Source organism: Haliotis rufescens, unplaced genomic scaffold (assembly GCF_023055435.1).
Source record: "Haliotis rufescens isolate VD_foot unplaced genomic scaffold, xgHalRufe1.0.p SCAF_17, whole genome shotgun sequence".
In the NCBI taxonomy this organism is placed as follows: Eukaryota; Metazoa; Mollusca; class Gastropoda; order Lepetellida; family Haliotidae; genus Haliotis; species Haliotis rufescens.
Genome location: NW_025963857.1, coordinates 1,341,560 through 1,367,177, shown reverse-complemented (window position 1 = coordinate 1,367,177; position 25,618 = coordinate 1,341,560). Strand labels below are relative to the sequence as shown.

At 42.5% G+C, this 25,618-nt stretch overlaps 3 protein-coding genes across 3 annotated transcripts in view; all 3 read left to right on the top strand.

Annotated features, from left to right (window-relative positions):
- LOC124120607 (E3 ubiquitin-protein ligase Midline-1-like) lies at positions 1–8,127 on the top strand. The gene is made up of 4 exons (XM_048397305.1): positions 1–57; positions 1,370–1,513; positions 5,710–6,001; positions 6,426–8,127. Exons 1-4 carry the CDS (start codon positions 1–3, stop codon positions 8,087–8,089), a joined length of 2,157 nt encoding a protein of 718 aa, XP_048253262.1. The 3' UTR covers positions 8,090–8,127.
- A 6,661-nt stretch (positions 8,128–14,788) lies between these two features.
- LOC125381147 (E3 ubiquitin-protein ligase TRIM56-like) overlaps positions 14,789–25,618 on the top strand; it is a 16,078-nt gene continuing 5,248 nt past the window's right edge. Inside the window, exon 1 of the mRNA XM_048397394.1 lies at positions 14,789–14,867. The gene's annotated coding sequence lies outside the window, so the exon portion shown is untranslated. The remainder of the gene's footprint in view (positions 14,868–25,618) is intronic.
- Positions 16,382–25,618, top strand: part of LOC125381146 — a 16,566-nt gene continuing 7,329 nt past the window's right edge. Inside the window, exons 1-2 of the mRNA XM_048397392.1 lie at positions 16,382–16,517; positions 16,946–17,515. Of these exons, the coding sequence (XP_048253349.1) occupies positions 17,257–17,515 (259 nt within the window). The 5' untranslated portion in view covers positions 16,382–16,517; positions 16,946–17,256. The remainder of the gene's footprint in view (positions 16,518–16,945; positions 17,516–25,618) is intronic.

The following is a 25,618-nucleotide window of genomic DNA, read 5'->3' as shown; positions in this document are numbered from 1 at the left end:
ATGTCGCCTGTGTTGGTGCTCGTTATACCGCACTGCCACCCCATGGCCGCGTCTCCTGTAGGTCTGTAGTTGAACACGACATCTCCCCTGGGGGTCAGACACATCACCGAGTTGGATTCACCGTCAGACACCAGGATGTTCCCTGTCCTGGTGGTACATAGGAAAGTGGGATACTTTAAAATGTCCCGACCATTGTGCAGTGGACGTCAGCACGTTAGTCTGTGACAACAACTGTTCACACCAGCACTGCCACGTCATAGGTCCCGCTTCCCTATCTCTGTGTGACAATCTGGCGTCCATGGAGTCGTGTAATTCGTGAGTGGTATTCAGGCCCAACACATCCTCATACATGACATCTAGGACGCCCAGGAGGTTGTTGTGTTGTGATCTGTCTTGTCTTGAAAATGACCTTGAGTATTCTTCCTCTCGCACCTTCACCGACCACATCCCTGATACATCTCATACACATCCATGTCACACTCAGATTGTAGAGCCTGGTCTATCAGCTCCGCCTGTTGTTGGTACATCTGTACTGATATACTCGTATACTGATTTGCTCTTTTTTTGAATTTCAGAAAAGAACCATGCTCAATTGTGTCAAAACATTTTATTTTTCAACTTTGTATATACTTCACCACACAATAGTAGGACATTTGTCACTTGGTGTGGGTAAATATCTATTTGAAAATGTTTATGAGAATTTGTGAAAAACTAAAAGTCATCAAAAGTTTGCTTAGAAAACAATTTGTGAACTTTGGGTTTGGGCATTAAGATAGGACGTAGGCACCAATTGTATTGCATTGTGCTTCCCTATTTGTTGATCTATTTTGTCATGCATATTAATCGGAATTCCTGTCCGGATTTTTGTCCAAGAAATTAAACTTGTGGTATATCGATGAAATGAGATCATTCAATATCCACCAAATGGCGAATTCCCTTCCAGTTGTTTACCCACCTGAACAAGACATAAAAGAGAACAGTGAAACCGCCTCATCTGTTTCATATCAATGCATAAAGATTCAGAGTGACTTCAGTTTTCCCCTTGAGGAATTCCTCTAGCTCCAGCCTTGATTTCTACATTTCTACACCTTTGAGGTACAATCGAGCATGCTGTTTTTTCCTAAATAATGATTTGATCAAGGTTACAGAATTCAAGGCCTCGGTAAAGCTTCCAAAAAGTTATGATAGACATGTGGAAAACACTCAGATGTACCAAATGTTGCCGTTTTTTTTCATGTGAACATTGGACTTGTCTTTATACGTGTTTGTATTGGGTTCCACTGGTGAGGCAGGATACGCACATGTTTTCGCTAACACCTGGTATCACCACTATTTGATAATGATTCATAAACACATGCTTATGATACAGTCGGATATTTTGTCAGGGTATACAATCTCAATTGACACCGTCCTGCTCGAGGAGATCGCTCAGGTGTGTCATTGTGTCCACGTTAAACACGAGATATTAAGACAGTTCTCGGACTTCATTTCTAAGAATCTCGCCACCCACAAGGTAATGTTGTGTGCAGGTGTATTTGTCTCGTGTTTTACTAACTGGTGCCGGGTATTCAGTGTGTCAGATCTGTCTGTAATGTTCATTCTCATGTAAATGCGATCAAACTAAAGTGACGCCGATATGTGCTATACACATTACACACTGAGTTGACTTCACATTGGGTAAACACGTTTCTTGATATATGCCTGCAGTTTAGTACTTGTCATCTACACCAGGCCATGCCATCTTGATAGCAGTGACAGGACTGTAGTGTTATATGTAATGTGGCGATGTGTCTGTGTACACGTCTGTGGGGTACATGGCAAACCCGGAAGTTAAACCTAGCCTACTTCAGTTATGGGTATAGAATAACTGGGTCATGATAGCGCGTTAATCATTGTTCTGGTTCAAACACGACGTCTGAGTGGTAATAGAAATATCATCGGAACGTATATACTACCATGAAATGTTTGTTTGTGCATGTAATGTAGTGAAACTATTTGATGGGCCAAGCGAAGAGTTCAAACCGAAACCTGCTGTATTTAAAGCTGAACAATTTGAATTGACAGGAATCAAATCTTCGTGCAAAACCTCTTAATTGATAACTCTCCTTGTATAGTTCCATTCAGATTCACCACGAGGGAACACAAAATCACTGCACACGTAATAACAAGTGACATGGCTAATATTATCAGAAGTTTGGATGGGATCGGATGGTCAGGCTCGCTGACTTGGTTGAGGTATGTCAGCGTATCCCACTTGCGTGGATCGATGCTCATGATATCAATCACTGGATTGTCCGCTCCAGACTCGATTTGGGTAATTTTGACAGCTTATTATGATTGTTTAGCTATCGGGTGGTCATAAAAACACATTGTTCAACCGTAAATAACACTTACGCAATGCCACGCCTTGCTGAAAATTACCGTCTGCACGCCGTGTGTGTGCTGCAAACAGTAATGAAGCATAACGAAGTTGTCAGACACTTTAGTGTCAATCGAAACACAATATAACCTCTTTGGAGGGCAACACTCATGACTTGCCACGGGCCGGTTGTCATCGTGTGACGCCACCTCAACAAGACACCATATTCGGTTGGTGCATCTAAGGAATCGACACCAAACTGCCCCATTAAGAACACGGACAATTCCTGGTTTGAGATCAAGTAGTGGCAGATCCATAAGCAATAGGTTAAGGGAGCATAACGTCCAGCGACACGCTTGATTTTGCCTCCACATCACCGTCAGGCACGCCTTGGTGTAGATGGCATCTGAGGTTCAGACTGAAAGACTGGGACAGTATACACTATTATCACAGTTATATCACCAAATGGCAGCTTTTGTGGGAGAAAATCCTGAAGTTACACATGTTTTAGACGTTTACTAAACCCACGATCACGGGTATGTTGTTGACAAACCCAGAAACACACTCAGGACCAAACTGGGATTCCTACGATCATACGTCATAAGGGACGCAACTCCCGGACGGCGAATAGCGGCACCTAACACGACTGGGCCACCCATGTTCCACTAAACAATCAAGTTTAAATTCTCGATATTATCATAACTAGACGACTTCATATGAATAAACATGCATATCATTTTCATCACAGGAATCCTATTTTGTGAATTATACATCAACTTTCCTTTTAACTGAGTGCTGCTGTATTAGCCGAATGTCTTCGTGTCCATGGTATATTGCCCAAAAATATACAAAAGAAATTCTCATCATCGTCTCTATATATTTTGTGTACATTATTGTAAAATGAATCAGAGTGTGTCAAATGGGGTACATTCCCGGAAATGTTCTGGAGTGTTCACTGCGTATGAATGTTTTTATTATTTATTGTTTTCTCAATCCCAGTTTGTTAACTACAAGTATATTGTTTTCTCAAGCCAATTTTTTAACAACCAGTATATTTTTTCCTCAATCCCAGCGAAATGAGAACAACATCTGTCTAGGTTTTTCTCTACATTTATTCTTTTGAGTTGGTGGTTCACGATCATGATCGATCAAGTGTCACAGTAGAACGTGCCTCATTTATTGTATCTATTTTGAGAGACGCAAAGTAGTCGCAGTAGTAGTAGTAGTAGCAGTACTAGGGGTAGCAGCAGTAGCAGCAGTCGTAGTAGTAGCAGTAGCAGCAACAACATCAGTAGTAGTAGTAGCAGCTGCAATAGTAGTAGCAGCAGCAGCAGCAGCAGTAGTAGTAGTGAGTTGGGTTTTAACGCCGCTTTGAACCGTAGGATTCTGAACAATAGATTCGATGTTAAAGTACAACTTGAGCTGTTGAAGTATTGCTCGACATAAAAGGTAAAGCTGGCCATTGGAAAGTTGAAGTCATCCCTCTTGTCATGCATTACATACTACATATCATGTTATATTTGTTCAAGGAAGGACTATCATAAGATTTGAGGCTAGACCTACATGCTGCTGTAAAAGTTGGGACATAGTGCAGCGAGAGTCTACGTTATTTCGCGAGTTCAATCAGCGAAATTTGTACGTCATATGTTGTGAAATGTAGTAGGCTGGTGGTTCTGGAATATTGCTAGACATAAAGGAGAGTTAACTACTGGACAGTTGAAGCCATCCATTTAGACTTTGTGGAAAATGTTTACCACTTTGTCCGGATTAATGAGGTTTCACGGCATACAGTAACGTCAAACGTTTGTGAATGTTGTTTTGCGTCTCACCAATATTGAAACTATATCCTGGCAGCCAGGAAACGCTCTCTCTACTAGATCATGAAGGCGGTAAAATTTTTAAGTGTAGATATTGCACAGAAGTAAACTTTACCTGTCCGGATGGGGGATATTCTGTCACGGGTATGCACTTTCCCTCTACACCGCCAGTGAGTGACACCCACACGGTGAGAGAAGGCTGTGCAGTGACGCTGTCGTAAGACAGTATATATCATTATACACTGAATGCTGAATGGTTTATCTGAGTATTGATGTGTATAGAAACACGAAGATAGTGTAACTGGTCATCTTATTTATCAAGTATTCCCTGTTGAGGTTATTTATAACTCTTTATCCAAGATCACAACCGTAGGTTGTGTGTGGTTTGTTGTATTCATTCATATACAGATCATGACGAGTCAACGTTAATCGATAATTAAGTGTATGTGTTGTCAACAATGTGTGTGTATTAATATCCTGTACTTGTTTATACCATAGTCACCATAATCTCCAGTGTGTTATCTGTATACCTACATACTGTGTTCAACACGGAAGTCAGTCGTCTACTTTCGTTATGGTAATGAGGACCAGTGACCCACTAGAAATATGGCGGGAGATATTCAAACGTGTTTCAGGGCCTAAACGAGTCAAGAGAATGTCTCATAGTTGAAACCTTTACGATTTTTTCACTTATATCACAGAAGCGAAGATTAATTAAGTTGTGGTAGTTTTTATTTTCCTATTTCTTGAAAGAGTAGCTTGGTGCATTTGGCTTAACAGACTTAGCATGTGGAGTATTAAGCAGCCCCATCTCAGGTTTTGGAGTTTTACCACCGCTTGCCGGAACATCTCAAGGATATCCGATCTTCATTATAGTCCTGGGAATATGTTTATTAACACACTGCCTACCCCGAGAACGAAATACTTGAGAGTGACCCTCGTATATAAAGTCAAGTTATATAAGGTCATTCGTAAGGTTTCTTTGTCATTTTAACTTATTCCGATATGTATTTAACTAAAAGCAACAAAACACTTTCCCAAGTCACAATACATTTCTGACAAAAGCAGCGTCCACTGTACGACTTCGACTGTATTATGAGGAGTTGTTTATGAATCACTATCAGATAGGGAGGATTCCAGATGTGCGTGGAAAGGTGATAATGTCCTACACATCACAAACAAATGTCATCCAAATGTGTACTGTAAAACGTTCTGAAAGCTGTACTGAGGCCTAGAAGGTTGGAACCTTGATCAAACCACTTTTGAACAAGAATCGTATCACGTGAACATACTTGGATATATATTCATGTCATGAAGGCTCATTTATAAGGGTGCGGTCAGGTAGCCTGGTGGTCAAAGCGTTCGCTCGTCACGCCGAATTTGATTCCCGACATGGGTACAATGTGTGAACCCCATTTCTGGTGTCCCCCGCTGTGATATTGCTTCAATATTGCTTAAAGCGGCGTAAAACCATATATGAAGGCTAATTTATAAGGTATATGTATTGTGTAAAATGTTCTTCAAATGTTTCAGATGGCGACCTCTCAGAAGCTAATGGAACATTTCCTGACTTGTACAATATGCACAGAGGTGTTTGATAATCCCTGTACTCTTGTGTGCAATCACACCTTTTGTCGGAAATGTGTCGTCAACTACACCAAAACCAGACCAGAAGCCATCAGTGCCAAGTCCCTCCTCTGTCCATTCTGCAACAAGATGACGAAAGTGTCTGCTCCTGAGAGACCAGTGGAGGAGTGGGCGGATGACGTCAAGCCATTTTTTATCATCCAGGGACTCTTGAACTCGTTTGGTCCGGGATCTAAAGGTACAGTAGTGATTGTGTCTCAACAGGCTGCATTCTAATTTACTGAGATTTGATATACAAAAAGTAAATTTAACTGAGAACTGTACCTATATGTATTTCTGCATAGGAAGGTGTATGTTTTAATGTGATACTTGTTATTATTGTTGCTTCACGTTTGTCCATGGTGGTCTTGGTGTATTTGCCGAAATTCTGACAGTATGAATTCATAGTAGATACATCCTCGTCTTACATGGTGGCAATGTCTGCAGTAACAATATCATCTAGTTCATGAGCTGTGTGAATATTAGAGAAGAACTTTGACATATGTAACATAGAAAATACATTGTATTGAAAATAGAATTATGGTTGAAAAACACCACATCTAGATGGCTCATCTTCTCCCCACAATACACACACCACATTGAAGATTAATATACATTTGCAGATACAGCCTCCTGCAGCTACTGTAGAGAGGAAGGGGAGACAACTCCAGCTGTTGTTTGGTGCTCGGTCTGTGATGAGGCACTCTGTAACAAATGTACTGCAGCTCACAACCGCATCCCGTCATTACGGAAACACAAAGTCATTGACCTCTCCGGCGAGGTTAAGGTCAGAAGAAGACACAAGGTGACATGTAAAGAGCACAAGGACGAAACTATCAAATATCTGTGTAAAGATTGTAAGAAAGCTGTTTGTCAGACATGCTGCACTATCTACCACAGGAAATGTGACTCGGTCGTCACACTCGAGTCGGAAATGATGGATGTGAAGACAGAGCTGGTGAAGATGAAAGAGACTTTGTCAAGGAGAAGACACAAACGAAACACAGAGGTGCAGAAAAAGAAATCAGTGATGAAAGAAGAGATATGTCGACATTCACAGACGGAATCCGACATCAAGTCTGCAAGTCTGAAGGCAATACGAAGGATAAAACTCAAGAAACAGAAACTTCTTGATCAACTGAGAGAGATGTCAGAAAAACACATAGGACAACTGAAAGCAGAAATTAAGTCAGGTGAGATGTCAGTACAAATGAACCAACAACAGGCTGAGCTGATAGACCAGGCTCTACAATCTGAGTGTGATATGGATGTGTATGAGATGTATCAGGGGTGTGAGGCGGGTGATGTGGAGGCTGTCGGAGACGCAGATGTGAAGGAGAGAGGAAGAATAACCAAGGTCACATTCAGACAGGAGACGGACAAGCTGAGTAAATCTCTGGACGATCTACAGCTGGGAGAGATAGATGTCCTGTATGAGGATGTGCTGAACCTGAAGGCTTCTCCTGTGTTACAGGACACCATTGACGTCAGAGTAACAGGCGACAGTAACACACCAGACCCGACTGACGTGACAGTGATGGTGGTGAATGACGTTGTAGTTGTAGATGCAGTTGTAGTCACAGACTGGAACACCAACACTGTGAAGTCCTTCTACACCAGGAATAACCGGACACGTCACAGTGAATTCTGTCTGGTTGGTAAACCATTGGGTCTGACAAAGTTGACACACAACCAGGTGGCCGTCACTGTCCTGGACATCAAACAGATTGTAACAGTAGAAGTCAACCCTGACCTGGTGCTGCTGTCAACTATCAGAACCAGCAAACAGTACTTGGGCATAACGTCCCTGACCCCATCAACACTAGCAGCTAGTTCCCGGTCTCCCCCCTGTGTTGATATCCTGGATATGACAGGAAACGTGCTGAGGTCAATCAGTCCATACCACAATGGTATCAACATCTTAGAAAGACCAAACTATCTCTGTACCACGAGGACAGGAAACATCCTGGTGTCTGACTGTGGAACCAAGTGTGTCTTGTGTCTGACCCCCGCGGGAGATGTGGTGTTCACCTATAGCCCTGCAGGAGACACAGCGCTGGAGTTTCCCCGGGGTATCACAAGTACCAGTACAGGTGACATCCTGGTGACAGACAACCGTCTACACAGAGTCATCCATCTGACGGAGTCAGGACAGTTTGTCAGAAACATACTGACACAACAGGACGGTATCATCAAACCCCGCGGTGTGTGTGTAGACGGACATGGCCACATGTATGTTTGTCTCAGTTGGGAAGCAGTTATTAAGGTGTTCACATGTAAACACTGACAACGTGTGTTTGTGACATATATATGTGTATAGAACTCTCTCAGGTTGCTGTCGTCTTTAGGAAGGAATTCATAAAAGCCCAAACTGTAGGATACTGATTATCCGCAAGTTGCCTTATGAATGACGAGATGTAATTTAGGCTATCTCAGAGCTGTTTTTTGTGTCAACCTGTGTGGGGTGTGTCAGAACCTAGAAAATTTGAAACATTGCAAACCCAAAGTCACTGCATAATGAAACGATGTATGACTGACACCCCTGTCTTCCTCTCGCATCACCTTCTCCTCCTCACTGACAGACACCCCTGTCTATCACACGCATCACCTTCTCCTCCTCACTGACAGACACCCCTGTCTTCCCCTCGCATCACCTTCTCCTCCTCACTGACAGACATCCCTGTCTTCCTCTCGCATCACCTTCTCCTCCTCACTGACAGACATCCCTGTCTTCCCCTCGCATCACCATCTCCTCCTCACTGACAGACATCCCTGTCTTCCTCTCGCATCACCATCTCCTCACTGACAGACACCCCTGTCTTCCTCTCGCATCACCTTCTCCTCCTCACTGACAGACATCCCTGTCTTTCCCTCGCATCACCTTCTCCTCCTCACTGACAGACATCCCTGTCTTCCCCTCGCATCACCATCTCCTCCTCACTGACAGACACCACTGTCTTCCCCTCGCATCACCTTCTCCTCATCACTGACAGACACCCCTGTCTTCCCCTCACATCACCATCTCCTCCTCACTGACAGACATCCCTGTCTTCCTCTCGGATCACCTTCTCCTCCTCACTGACAGACACCCCTGTCTTCCCCTCGCAACACCTTCTCCTCCTCACTGACGGACACCCCTGTCTTCCCCTCGCATCACCTTCTCCTCCTCCATGACTGACACCCCTGTCTTCCTCTCGCATCACCTTCTCCTCCTCACAGACAGACATCCCTGTCTTCGCCTCGCATCACCTTCTCCTCACTGACTGACACCCCTGTCTTCCCCTCGCATCACCATCTCCTCCTCACTGACAGACACCACTGTCTTCCCCTCACATCACCTTCTCCTATCACTGAAGCGACACCCCTGTCTTCCCCTCGCATCACCTTCTCCTATCACCATCTCCTCACCACTGTCAGACATATCTCTCCTCTATGCCTCCATCTCCCATCTGGGATTTGAACCCACGATAATAGGATCCAGGCACTCCTGACTTACGCAGCTCTGCACATGGTGTTTAGTAACTCTTCAATCCTTGAAAATATTGGACCTTTGACTACATAGGCTATTCTTCTCCTTAAAACACACCGTTACCGGAAATACTTTGACAAAACATAACAAACAAATTATTTGAAAAATTAACCAGAAATGTTTGTCGCCTGTATTTACAGTGTTTGAGTCGTGATGTGATGTACGTGGATTATGATTTCTGCTGCTGTTGAACGTGCGCCAAGCTTCGTCGAGAGCTGATCGTAACGATACGAGGTTCACGACTCTATCTAATTACGTGGGGACCTAAGCGTGAACTTTTGAAATCGCTTGCACGTTTTAAATACACGATAACTTGAATTTATGTGCCCTGACAAGGATCTTTATTGAACACATGATGCCATTTAGAAAGTGTAACAAATGTAACATATTTGGGATAACACTTTCTTTATTAAAGTTTAGATTCTCATACTTTTTTTAGTTGAGTCCCGTCCGGGATTCCAACCCACACTGCCAGTGTTATCCCAAATATATTTGGTACAAGGATTTATATGTTTATCTGATCCTTAGTTTCTTCTCGTCAAAGGTTTATCTAGCTTTTTTTAACGCGAACATTGTTACAGGTAACAGGATGTAACACGACATTATGCATATCACGTTCTGAGCTTTTAAGGATTTTGGATATTGGAAATTATAAAATAGCTAATTTCACTGTAACGTGTCGCCGTATCCGAGGTCAACTATCACACGTCATCAAATCATACTAATCGGATTCTAGCCACGCTGGAGACACATGCTCCGATAACATTAGTAATCATTCACTTGATGGTCAAATAAGAACTATAGATCAGTTTGTTCCGAGTGACAATCAACCGAAATGTTGGTTCAATATAAAGTGCAATTGATAGCCAACTACATTCTTAAAAAATAATGGAGCTCTTAAGCAATGGAGGACGTCACAGATATCTTTGAATACGAACCCGTGGATCGATTACACTAAACCAGGTTCTATCTGGATTAACTGGGTTTTACGGTTTACAATTACTGCGTGCATGTTGTTTTACGGCTCAGTCCGCAATATTTCAACTACATCTTATCAGCCTGGGCCAGAAAAATCAGTGATTGACAGCATGAGCAACGATGCATGCTGTGGGGACACGGTGCCGCACGATTGGCAATGTCACACGTCATACCACCCCAACCCCCCATCCCCCCACCCCACCCCACCCCCACCCCCCATCTTCAGTAGTCGGCTAGTACAAGAATGGTTCACTAGAGATCTACCCAAACTGTTGAAGATCAAATTTACTCTCATGATCGCACAAAATGTACTTCGTTATAATAACCGAAGAAGTATTTATTGTAGTAGGACGACAGTACATATCAACCTGGTAAGGCAAGGTTGTGCAAAAAAAAATCCTTTCCACTTCTCTCCAAAGAGTCCCACAAATGTTCGATTGGCTTCATGTCAGGACTTTTGGTTGGTTGGTTTGTTGTTTAACGCCGCACTCAGCAATATTCCAGCTATATGACGGCGGTCTGTAAATAATCGAGTCGACCAGAAAAATCCAGTGATTGATATCATGAGCATCGATCCACGCAATTAGGATCGATGAAATTCATCAACCAAGTCAGCGAGCCTGACCACCCGGTCGCCTCTTATGACAAGCAAAGTCGCCTTTTACGGCAAGCATAGGTTGCTGAAGCCCTATTCTACCCTGGATATTCACGGTCCGGACGTTTGGCCGGCCAAGGCATATCATCCATGTGGTTAGCCTGCGGGAAGTCCCGTGTGATGCGCGCGATGTGACTTGTGGCATTGCCATGCTGAAACGGCGTTGAGGTAAGGGACACCTTGCTGAGCAGGAATCTCGCCCCTGTAGCGCATCGCATTCATATTGTTACTAATAGGAACAAGAGCTGTGCTATGACCGTGTGCAGTTCCAGCCAAAACCATTCCGATCCAGCTCCTTAAAAACGATCTCTGTCAGAAGCACAAGCGTCAGCATAACGTTCCCTTCATCCGTCTATACACCCAACGACGACCGTCACCTCTAGAAAGTGTAAAACAGAATTCGTCACTACAGAGAACGCATTGCCATTAACGTCGAGTCTAACGCAGACGTGCACGAGCCCAATCTCGACGTTGGCTAGAAACTGGCCCAACGTATGGCCCCTGGATCTGAGACCATATTGTCACAGACGATTGCGAACAGTTTGTTATGTGCAGTCACAGTTGCAAACAAACTTTTGACCCAAGATAACAAATGACTGCCGACGCACATAGACATGTCATGGACTTTGTACTTTGTGTCCCACCCACCCAACTAGCAGGGATCACACAGGTTGTCATTGTGTCCAGGTGAAACACGGGATATTCAGACAGTTCACAGACTACGTTCACCAGAATCTCATCACCAGGTAGGTAATGTTGTATGCATGTGTTTTTGTCTCGTGTTTTCCTGGCTGGGGCTGGGTATCCAGTGTGTCAGATCTGTCTGTAATGTGCTTTGTTAGGTAAATGCGATCTAACTTTCATATTACACCCTGAGTTGACTTCATACTGGTAACATGTTTCTTGATATATGCCTGCAGTATTAGCACATGTGTATCTTGTCAACTACATCAGGCCATGCCCTCTTGATAGCAGTGACAGTATTGTTGTGTTATATGTCATGTAGAGATGTGTCTGTGTACACGTCTGTGGGGTACATGGCACACCCGGAAGTTATGGGTATGGGTATAGAATAACTGGGTCATGATAGTGTGTAATCATTGTTCTGGTTCAAACACGACGTTTGAGTGGTAATACAAATATCATGGGAACGTATTTACTGCCATGAAATGTTTGTTTGTGTATGTAATGTTGTGAAACTATATGTTTGGCCAAGTGAAGAGTTCAAACCGAAACCTGCTGTGTTTAAAACTGAACAATTACGGCATTATCTGTGAATACACATCGTCACAGCGGTTCTGGGTACAACTGTTCCCCAACAACCCATGTTTCTTCTAACATGCGATTGAATGGATTGGTTGGTCAGGCTCAGTGTCTGCGTCACCGTACCCCGACGTCGTTGCTCATGATATCAACCACTGTCTGATCCAGAATCAATAGATATCCAGGATAGAACTCGGACATTTTACTGACTGGCGTTAAGAAAACAACAACAAAGAAACAATGTTTGAAATTTACCTGGCAGTCGGGTTTGAGAAAGTTGTGCTTTCAAATAAATATTTTTTACTTATTATCGATATGGCTGAAGAAGTCAGCAGAATGCAAGATTTTTACAATGTAGTGGTTGAATGTATACTAACGGAAAAAGGGAACTGTGCTCCATAAAGTTCCGTAGAAGTAGTTTTATTCTGGAATTGAATATCGCATCTTTCAACACATACTCATGAAAGTCGTGTTTCACAATTTGCACGTGCATTCTAATACACAGCACACAATTCAGGATGTTTCTGTGTTTGTTAGTAGTATGATACTAAAACAAGTGATTTTTTGGTAATTTTGACAGCTTATTATGATTGTTTAGCTATCGGGTGGTCATAAAAACACTTTTGTTCAACCTAAACAACACTTACGCAATGCCACGGCTTGCTGACGATCACCGTCTAACTGCTCCGTGTGTATGCTGCAAACAGGAATAAAGCAAAACAAAGTTGTCAGAAAATTTAGTGTCAATCGAAACACAATATCACCTCTTTTGAAACGTTATCTACAGCAGGGCAACACTCATGACTTGCCACGTGCCGGTTGTCCACGTGTGACGCCTCAACAAGACACCATATTCGGTTTGGTGCATGTAAGGAATCGAACACGGACAATTTGAGCCAGTATACAATATTATCACAGTTATATCACCAAATGGCAGCTTTTGTGGGAGAAAATCCTGAAGTTACACATGTTTTAGACGTTTGCCAAACCAACGATCCCGGGTATGTTGTTGACAAACCTAGAAACACACTCAGGACCAAACTGGGATTCCTACGATCATACGACATAAGGGACACAGTTCAGTGCACGGCGAATTGCGGCACCTAAAACGACTGGGCCACCCATGTTACACCAAACAATCAAGTTTCAAGTTCAGATATTATCATACCTAGACGACTTCATATGTATAAACATGGATAACATTTTCACCACAGGAATCCTATTTTGTGAATTATACATCAACTGTCCTTTTAACAGAGTGCTGTTGTATTTGCCGAATGTCTTCGTGTCCATGGTATATTGCCCCAAAATAAACCAAAGAAATTCTCATCATCGTCTCTATATATTTTGTGTACATTATTGTAAAATAAATCAGAGTGTGTCAAATGGGGTTTAATCCCGGACATGTTCTGTAATGTTCACTGCGTATGCATGATTTAAACTATTTTTTGTTTTCTCAATCCCAGTTGTTAACTACAAGTATATTGTTTTTTCAAGCCCAGTTGTTTAACTACAAGTATATTATTTTCTCAATCCCATGTGTCACGGAGCTCAGCAAAATGAGAACAACATCTGTCTAGGTTTTTCTCTACATTGATTCTTTTGAGTTGGTGGTTCACGAACATGATCGATCAAGTGTCACAGTAGAACATGCGTCATTTATTGTATCTATTCTGAGAGAGGCAAAGTAGTCGCACTAGTAGTAGTAGTAGTAGCAGTAGTAGGGGTAGCAGCTGTAGCAGCAGTCGTAGAAGTAGCAGTAGCAGCAACAACATCATTAGTAGTAGCAGCAGCAGTAGTGGTAGCAGTTGTCGCTGTTGTAGTTGTAGTAGCAGCAGCAGTAGTAGCAGCAGCAGTAGTAGCAGCAATAGTAGTAGCAGCAGCTGTAATAGTAACAGTCGTCGTCGTCGTAGTAGTAGTAGTAGTAGCAGCAGCAGCAGTAGAAGTAGTAGTAGTGAGTTGGGTTTTAACGCCGCTTTGACCCGTAGGTTTCTGAACAGTAGATTCAATGTTAAAGTATAACTTGAGCTGCTGAAGAATTGCTTGACATCAAACGGAAAGTTGGCCATTGGAAAGTTGAAGTCATCCCTCTTGTCATACATTACATACTACATATCATGTAATATTTGTTCAAGGAAGGACTATCATAAGATTTAAGGCTAGACCTACATGCTGCGGTATCAGTTGGGACGTACTGTAGCGAGAGTCTACGTTATTTCGCGAGTTCAGTCAGCGAAATTTGTACGTCATATGTTGTGAAATGTAGTAGGCTGGTGGTTCTGGAATATTGCTAGACATAAAGAAGAGTTAACTACTGGACAGTTGAAGCCATCCATTTAGTCTTTGTGGAAAATGTTTGCCACTTTGTCCGGATTAACGAGGTTTCACGGCATACAGTAACGTCAAACGTGTGTGAATGTTGTTTTGCGTCTCACCAATATTGAAACTATATCCTGGCAGCCTGGAAACGCTCTCTCTAATTGACCATGGAGGCGGTATAATTCTTAAGTGTAGATATTGCACAGAAGCAGACTTTACCTGTCCGGATGGGGGATATTCTGTCACAGGTATGCACTTTCCCTCTACACCGCCAGTGAGTGACACTCACACGGTGAGAGAAGGCTGTGCAGTGACGCTGTGGTAAGACAGTATATATCATTATACACTGAAAGGTGAATGGTTTATTTGGGTATTGATGTGTATAGAAACACTTAGATAGTGTAACTGGTCATCTTATTTATCAAGTATTCCCTGTTGAGGATATTTATAACTCTCTATCCAAGATCACAAACGTAGGTTGTGTGTGGTTTGTTGGATTCATTCATATACAGATCATGACGAGTCAACGTTAATCGATAATTATATGTATTTGTTGTCAACAATGTGTGTGTATTAATATCATGTACTTGTTTATACCATAGTCACCACAATCTCCAGTGTGTTATCTGTGTACCTACATACTGTTAACAACACGGAAGTCAGTCGTCTACTTTCGTTATGGTAATGAGGACCAGTGATCCACTAGGAATATGGCGGGAGATATTCAAACGTGTTTCAGGGTCTAGTCGAGTCAAGAGAATGTCTAAAAAACCGGTTATGATATCGACCGTTACTCACTTAACAATAATTAGGACTTTGCAGTTGAAACGATTTTTTCACTTATATCACAGAAGCGAAGATTAATTAAGTTGTGGTAGTTTTAATTTTCCTATTTTTTGAAAGAGTAGCTTGATGCTTTTTGCATAACAGACTTAGCATGTGGAGTATTAAGCAGCCCCATCTCAGGTTTTGGAGTTTTACCACCGCTTGCTGGAACATCTCAAGGATATCCGATCTTCATTATAGTCCTTGGAATATGTTTATTAACACACCGCCTAACTCGAGAACGAAATACTTGAGAGTGACCCTCGTATATAAAGTCAAGTTATATAAGGTCATTCGTAAGGTTTCTTTGTCATTTTAACTAATTCCGATATGTATTTAACTAAAAGCAACAAAACACTTTCCAAAGCCACAATACATTTCTGACAAAAGCAGCGTCCACTGTACGACTTCGACTGTATTATGAGGTGTTGTTTATGAATCACTATCAGATAGGGAGGATTCCAGATGTGCGTGGAAAGGTGATAATGTCCTACACATCACAAACAAATGTCATCCAAATGTGTACTGTAAAACGTTCTGAAAGCTGTACTGAGGCCTAGAAGGTTGTAACCTTGATCAAACCACTTTTGAACAAGAATCGTAAGACGTGACTATACTTGGATATATATTCATGTCATGAAGGCTCATTTATAAGGGGGCGGTCAGGTAGCCTAGTGGTTAAAGCGTTCGCTCGTCACGCCGAATTCGATTCCCGACATGGGTACAATGTGTGAACCCCATTTCTGGTGTCCCCCGCAGTGATATTGCTGGAATATTGCTAAAAGCGGCGTAAAACCATACTCACTCATTTATAAGGCATATGTATTGTGTAAAATGTTCTTCAAATGTTTAAGATGGCGACTTCTCAGAAGCTAACGGAACATTTCCTGACCTGTACAATATGCACAGAGGTGTTTGATAATCCCTGTACACTTGTGTGCAATCACACCTTTTGTCGAAAATGTGTCGTCAACAACACGAAAACCAGACCAGAGGCCATCAGTGTAAAGTCCCTCCTCTGTCCATTCTGCAACAAGATGACGAAAGTGTCTGCTCCTGAGAGGCCAGTGGAGGAGTGGGCGGATGACGTCAAGCCAATCTTTATCATCCAGGGACTCTTGGACTTGTTTGGTCCGGGATCTAAAGGTACAATAGTAGTTGTGTCTCAAGATGCTGCAATCTAATTTACTGAGATTATTTACTGAGATTTGATTTACAAAAAGTAAATTTAACTGAGAACTGTACCTATATGTATTTCTGCACAGGAAGAACAGTATGTTTTAATGTGATACTTGTTATTATTGTTGCTTCACGTCTGTCCATGGTGTTTTTGGTGTATTTGCCGAAATACATCCTCATCTTACATGTTGGCAATGTCTGCAGTAACAATAACATCTAGTTCACATGAGCTGTGTGAATATTGGGGAAGAACTTGCACAGATGTAGATTCAACAAATAACATAGAAAATACATTGTAGTGAAAATAGAATAATGGTTGAAATACACCACATATAGATGGCTCCTCTTCTCCTCTCAATACACACACCACATTGAAGATTAATATACATTTGCAGATACAGCCTCCTGCAGCTACTGTAGAGAGGAAGGGGAGACAACTCCAGCTGTTGTTTAGTGCTCGGTCTGTGATGAGGCTCCCTGTTTCAAATGTACTGGACCTCACAACCGCATCCCGTCATTACGGAAACACAAAGTCATTGACCTCTCCGGCGAGGTCAAGGCCAGAAGAAGACACAAGGTGACATGTAAAGAGCACCAGGACGAAACCATCAAATATTTGTGTAAAGATTGTAAGAAAGCTGTTTGTCAGTCATGCTGCACTATCTACCACAGGAAATGTGACTCGGTCGTCACACTCGAGTCGGAAATGATGGCTGTGAAGACAGAGCTGGTGAAGATCAAAGATACTTTGTCAAGGAGAAGACACAAACGAAACACAGAGGTGCAGAAAAAGAAATCAGTGATGAAAGAAGAGATATGTCGACATTCACAGACGGAATCCGACATCCAGTCTGCAAGTCTGAAGGCAATACAAGGGATAAAACTCAAGGAACAGAAACTTCTGGACGAACTGAAAGAGATGACAGACAAACACATCGGACAACTGAAGGCAGACATTAAGTCAGGTGAGATGTCAGTACAGATGTACCAACAACAGGCGGAGCTGATTGACCAGGCTCTACAATCTGAGTGTGACATGGATGTGTATGAGATTTATCAGGGATGTGCGGCGGATGATGTGGAGGCTGTCGGAGACGCAGATGTGAAGGAGATAGGAAGAATAACCAAGGTCACATTCAGACAGGACACGGACAAGCTGAGTAAATCTCTGGACGATCTACAGCTGGGTGAGATAGACTTCATGTATGAGAGTGTGCTGGACCTGAAGGCTACTCCTGTGTTACAGGACACCATTGATGTCAGAGTAGCAGGCGACAGTAACAGACCAGACCCGAGTGACGTGACAGTGATGGTGGTGAATGACACAGATACAGTTTTAGTCTCCGACTACTACAACCAGAGTGTGAAGTCCTTCTACACCAGGAATAACCAGACACGTCACAGTAAACTCAGTCTGGAGTCTTACAAAGTTGACACACAACCAGGTGGCCGTCACTGTCCTGAACATCAAACAGATTGTAACAGTAGAAGTCAACCCTGACCTGGTGCTGCTGTCAACCATCACAACCAGCAAACAGTACTGTGGTATAACGTCCTTGACACCATCAACACTAGCAGCTAGTTCCCGGTCTCCCCCCTCTGTTGACATCCTGGATATGACAGGAAACGTGCTGAGGTCAGTCAGTCCACGCCACTATGGTAGCAAGATCTTACAAAATCCAAACTTCCTCTGTACTACGAGGACAGGAAACATCCTGGTGTCTGACGGTGGAACCGAGTGTGTCCTGTGTCTGACCCCCGAGGGAGATGTGGTGTTCACCTACTACAGCCCTATAGGAGACACAGCACTGATGTCTCCCCGGGGTATCACAAGTACCAGCACAGGCGACATCCTGGTGACAGACTACTCTCCAAACAGAGTCATCCATCTGACGGAGTCAGGACAGTTAGTCAGAAACATACTGACACAACAGGACGGTATCAACCAGCCCCAGGGTGTGTGTGTAGAGGGACATGGCCACGTGTATGTTTGTCTCATTAGCGGAGTTATTAAGGTGTTCACATGTAAACACTGACAACGTGTGTTTGTGACATATATATGTGTGTAGAACTCTCTCAGGTTCCTGTCGTCTTTAGGAAGGAATTCATAAAAGCCCAAACTGTAGGATACTGATTATCCGCAAGTTGCCTGATGGATAACGAGATGTAATTTAGGCTATCTCAGAGCTGTTTTTGTGTCAACCTGTGTGGGGTGTGTCAGTACCTAGAAAATTTGAAACATTGCAAACCCAAAGTCACGGCATAATGAAACGATGTATTTTTTGTGTGAAAATAACTAAATGCCTGTAGTATTCTTTTCCCCGTTGACGGTCATACATGTGTTGATTTTACTTGTATGTGTTATAAAAAGATATGTTGAGCTAAATCTTTTATATATTTTTGCAGATTCAAAAAAACAAATCTTTGCTTCGCAATATTTCAAAAAGATGTTAGTCTGAGATACAAAATTGAGAAGAATATAGCCTTTACAAATGGTAATGTAGCTACATTTTATAAATCATGGATCTTTTATCACATATTGTTTGAAGAAGCAGAACAGCAATAACATATGTATCTCTTTCTCACATTTGTTTCTTGCCAGGATCAGTGTTTGAATAATATTTTGAATGCTTGACTGTGTGTATGTTTTGTTATATTTTTTAAAAATCACCTTGGCACCATTTCCAATACTTGTATTTAATTTTCCCCAAATGTATACATACATTGTCTTCAGAATGTGAGGGTGACCATTGCCCTGGATGGCCATCCTCCTCATGTAACAGGGAAAAGGTGAAATAAAATGTGTAAAAAAAAAAAAAAAAAGATATGTTGATAGACCTGAAATTGGATCTGTATCAATATATTTTTAAAGTTCTACAAGTGCTGTTTTGGACTGTCCATGTTTCTCTCAAAATACATCAACATAGTGAAGTAATCAGGAGGACCAAGACGCGTGGTGGACGGTCATTCATTTTTAAATTTTACTTTTACATGCTATTAATCAATGTCGATAGACCTGAAATTTGATCTGTGCATATATATTTAAAGTTCTGCAGGTTCTGGTTTGGACACTTTTTGGTAATTTTAGAAACGGCTTCTATTCACATCTATAATGATTCATACTTCCATACTTTAAGGAGTGTTTTTACGCCACTTTAAACAGTAGTTCAGTTATATTACGTCATGTTATCTTCATGTGGGAGGAGAGCTAGAAGTGATAGAGACCTGAGACATTTATTAAGTTTGTGAAACCCACCAACCCACGATCGTATGATCCCAGCACGCTCTGCACAGTGTATTGCAGCACCTTAAACGACTGGGCGACCCGTGGCGGGCCAATTGTAGAATATTACTATGCCGTGCTTGTCAAATATAGAACGTAAATACAAAACCGTGGCTCAATTTCACTTTGGGATGAGGTGAAATGGGGTGTTACATGGCGTTCAAGATTACTTCCCTTATCAGTGACGTGTGTGTGGCTGCATGTATTGTCCAGACTTGAGCCAGGTTTATATTGTTTGCCGCAGTTTAGCATGGATACTCCACTCAGACAGATTATGCTTACTCCGAGCATACCAGTTTTTGTTTTATCCCCTTGAGGCCGAAAGGTATGTCATCTTCTAGAGTATTTTTGTATGATGCGACCAGGGGATCGAACACTAAGCTCCTGCTCTCCCCACTCCACGACCGGTGATGTTTTCAACCAGTTGACTGCAATGGTATAAACATATCATGATGACGTCATGGCAGATGGCGACTCACGTTCAGGTCCCAATATATCAATATAATCAAGGATCTCCTGATATAATCACCGAATATAACCATGGACTAATCAATATAATCAAGGACCTACAATATATTCAAGGACCTACCAATATAGTCAAGGACCTACCAATATAATCATAGCCCTCCCAATATAATCAAGGACCTCCCAATATTATCGTCTCCAAAATGATCACAGGTGATGCTTGGTATAAAAGACACAATTCAACAGTGATAAAGCATGGACCAACTTTCCATGTTACAGACAAACAGCATTTTTGTCTTCTTATTTTCATTGAACTGTTTAAGTCCGGGCATTTACTTGAGGCCGGCGTTAAGTCCCAACTTTCACTTAGAAAACTACACAGCAACAGCCTGGTCTTGGAGCACGACTACATCTACTATAATATACCACGGTACTCCTTGCTAGAGATGTTCTCAAGGGAAACAAAAACACAATGTCAGCTGTTTGGGGCAAGCTATTCTCCTCTGGACCTGCCCTGCAGATCTGAAACTATGTCTGTATATGTGCAACACTGGGACAGAAATATGTCAGCATCAAGGTCTTGTAATACATCACATGGTTATATTATGCATCCAATGTTATCCAACTTATTATATCTCTATTCTGTAATGAATAACACCCCAGACACATTTGCCGTCAAAGCTTCGTTTCAGTAGTGACATGCCCATCTCCATCTCTCCTATTACTAAGACCACATTCTGCATGCCCTCCTCACTGACAGACACCCCTGTCTTCCCCTCCAATCACCATCTCCTCCTCACTGACAGACACCCCTGTCTTCCCCTCACATCACCTTCTCCTCCTCACTGACAGACATCCATGGCTTCCCCTCGCATCACCTTCTCCCCCTCAGTGACAGACACACCTGTCTTCGCCTCGCATCACCTTCTCCCCCTCAGTGACAGACACACCTGTCTTCGCCTCGCATCACCTTCTCCTCAGTGACAGACACACCTGTCTTCGCCTCGCATCACCTTCTCCTCAGTGACAGACACACCTGTCTTCGCCTCGCATCACCTTCTCCTCAGTGACAGACACACCTGTCTTCGCCTCGCATCACCTTCTCCTCAGTGACAGACACACCTGTCTTCGCCTCGCATCACCTTCTCCTCAGTGACAGACACACCTGTCTTCGCCTCGCATCACCTTCTCCTCAGTGACAGACACACCTGTCTTCGCCTCGCATCACCTTCTCCTCAGTGACAGACACACCTGTCTTCGCCTCGCATCACCTTCTCCTCCTCAGTGACAGACACACCTGTCTTCGCCTCACATCACCTTCTCCTCCTCAGTGACAGACACCCCTGTCTTCCCCTCGCATCACCTTCTCCTCCTCAGTGACAGACACACCTGTCTTCGCCTCGCATCACCTTCTCCTCCTCACTGACAGACACACCTGTCTTCCCCATCTGGGATTTGAACCCACGATCATACGATTCCGGCACTCAGCTCTGCACATCGTGTTTAGTAACTCTTCAATCCTTGAAAATATTGGGCTTCAGATCCATGGAGACTACAGACTCCTCTCCTTAAAACACATCAGTACCGTAAATACTTTGAGAGTTGTCATACTGATGTTTGCAACGTTGAACAAAACTAACCCATTCCGTGAAATCAGAACTATTTTGAACACTCATAGAAATGAACTATAATATACTTAACAAGTTTAGAAAGTCATCTAAATAAAAGCGACAAAAGCCTTTCCATATTCGTAAGACATCTTTCTTAAAAGCAGGGTCGATTGTTCAGTTCCGACTGTGTCAAGAGCAGGTGTTTATGAATCGTTATCAATAGTGATGATACCAGGTGTTCGCGATAACCACCGGTACAAGTTGTTATGTTATTATTCGGAATCATGTCTAGTACCGCGGCTTTATTTCGCTTTATTTCGTAATGACCGAGCTGTAAAGGTTGTGTATGTTCGCTGGGAAACTCAGTGACCAATACTTCATACCTCAGAGGGACGTGCATTTCTTGTGTCCGAAGTCTCATGTAAGGAATTTCCTGTTTAGTGATTTAATACTTCAATTGTTTTAAGAAAAAAAATCAATCATACAAATGTTTTCTTAAACCAAAGACAGGGTAAGTTGTATCTTGTGATGTCTAAGCAATGAGTGAGTGAATGAGTTTTGAAAGAAATCGTTTCAGATGTATGATGACTCACTTTTGTAGCGCCACAGTCAAATTATGACGTCATGATGCACTATAATGTCACAGTTGAACATATTCACAAACATGCACACAATGAGGCTCACAATGACAAAGTTCATAGTGTAAGTAGTTGCTTTGTCTCATTGATGGCTAGGGATTGGCCGCTCTGTGATTTTGTTCCTGTCTGTGTGGAACACACATGCTGTTATTGCTGCCTCGACAACGAACTATCCGAACTGGCTGACCAGGTATCAGGATCCCGGCTCAATGCCCAGTGACGTGTTGTCATCATGTCATTTAAACCTTGACACCAACCACATTGTCAGATAAATGATTGTAGCAACATAAAGTGTATTTTGTTCCGTTCATAGTATATATTCTGCTGACAACATGATAATGTAAACACATTTATTACATACACGTGAGGGTGACCACATTATCAGGTCAACATATTTTAGATATTCAGGTCAAGAATCAGGTCCAGGATCCCACTATGGTCACGATTCAGTTGGCCCTAAAACGTATCTCCGACGGTTCTGTTATTACACAAGTACCTCTAAACTGACCCTATAAGGGATTCCGGGTCAGAGAGGTTCCCAGAACTGCATGCTTGTCGTAAGAGCCGACTAACTGGGGATCGAGTGGGCAGGATTTATGTCCGGGCTGACCAAGTATCTGACGTTGATTGATGTTCATTCTTTCAGTAACTCGGTTACCCTGGTTACCTGTAATTGGTGGTCAAATATTAAAGTCATTGTGATTTCTACGGTTTGGAAGGTTGTCATATGTAGAGAAGAACCAAGGCTTGCATCATAGGCTTTACAAACCACCGATCATGAGTAATGTCTCATATAGTCAGGTCACATAAACATACGGTTTATGAATAAGTTATTTGATGCATGGTAAAATCTCAGCCCCCGAGTATTTTATAGACGAGAGCACATGTAACAGAGAGCGGAGACGTGACACTACTTTATGGGTGTAAACTGGTTCAGCTGAAGTGGAGTCGAGACATAATGTTCTCGCATCGATGCCTTCATGTCCTGGTTGTGTCACGAGTTCTCTGACTGTCCTTCAGCAGAGTCAAATACTTGAATGAATAGCACGTACGTGTGTTAGTGAACAGCTCGCGAAACGCCATTCGATATTACACTAAAACACCAGTCGTTGCAGACACAGCTCGAGAGACAGTGTATCACGTACTTACATGGATATACTAATATACTTGTTATGCTTATTGTGTGAGTGGCGGGAACTACTGGTAAGTGAGAACATGCTTCCCTTTTCGCGAACACCTGGTGTCATCACTGATTTTCAGTTATTTCAGCTGTTTACGCCAAATGGAATATGTTTCGACTTATTCTTTTGCATTGACAATTTATATTTTACGGTTATAGCTTTCGTAGGTGTAGCTCTGTTGAACAAGCTTTACATGTTCTGTTGTTCTTTCACGAGTCCTGTACAATGTTCGACTGACGTGACACAAACGTGAAGTAGTGTTATTCCACTAAAACCCACGTCCTTGCAGATACAGCTCGAGTGGCACACTGTGTAAAGTGCATTTGTACATTACCCTGTTGTACGCACATGGTCGGAGCTACTTAATCGCCATAGGTATTGCCTCTTGAATAATCTTTAAAATAAAGCGAGAATGCCCTTTCTATATCCAATAGAAATCTCTGCATAAAGCAGAGTTGATTGGATGATTCAGACTATATCATGAGCATGTTAAGCGTGAGGTTCCTTGAATCTCAACGAGGTCAGTTGTTGAATTACTGTTGACACTGACACCGTGTTCTTTGTATACCGTGAACCATGTATGGCAATGCGTGTCACAATTCTATGAAAGCATTTGTTGAATATATTTTCATCGCACAATTTACCTTTCTTTCTGACTGTTTACGCTAATATTTAGTTTATATTTTTGAATGTATTTATAAATCCTGTATTGCGAAGACAGACATATATCCGCCCACTCCCATCTACGCAAACTCCATATGGATCCTCAGCCCCACCTTGTAATGTTAAAATGTCCCTAACAAACTGACCCGTTTCAGTCAGACGTAGAACTCTGCGCTGCAAGTTGTCTGTAACCAGGATGTCGCCTGTGTTGGTGCTCGTTATACCGCACTGCCACCCCATGGCCGCGTCTCCTGTAGGTCTGTAGTTGAACACGACATCTCCCCCGGGGGTCAGACACATCACCGAGTTGGATTCCCCATCAGACACCAGGATGTTCCCTGTCCTTGTGCATAGGAAAGTGGGATACTTTAAAATGTCCCGACCATTGTGCAGTGGACTGATGGACATCAGCACGTTAGTCTGAGACAACAACTGTTCACACCAGCACTGCCACATCATAGGTCCCGCTTCACTCTCTCTGTGTGACAACCTGGCGTCCATGGAGTCGTGTAACTCGTGAGTGGTATTCAGGCCCAACACATCCTCATACATGACATCTAGGACGCCCAGGAGGTTGTTGTGTTGTGATCTGTCTTGTCTTGAAAATGACCTTGACTATTCTTCCTCTCTCACCTTCAACGACCACATTCCTGATACATCTCATACACATCCATGTCACACTCAGATTGTAGAGCCTTGTCTATCAGCTCCGCAAGTTGTTGGTACATCTGTACTGACATACTCGTATCACCCTGATTTGCTCTTTTTTTTAATCTCAGAAAAGAACCATGTTCAATTGTGTCAAAACATTTTATTTTTCAACTTTGTATATACTTCACCACACAATAGTAGGACATTTGTCACTTGGTGTGGGTAAATATCTATTTGAAAAATGTTTATGAGAATTTGTGAAAAACTAAAAGTCATCAAAAGTTTGTTTAGAAAACAATTTGTGAACTTGGGGTTTGGGCATTAAGATAGGACGTAGGCACCAATTGTATTGCAATGTGCTTCCCTGTTTGTTGATCTATTTTGCCATGCATATTAATCGGAATTCCTGTCCGGATTTTTGTCCAAGAAATTAAACTTGAGGTATATAGATGAAATGAGATCATTCGATATCCACTAAATGGCGAATTCCCTTCCAGTTGTTTACCCACCTGACCAAGACATAAAGGAGAACAGCGAAACCGCCTCATCTGTTATATATCAATGCATAAAGATTCAG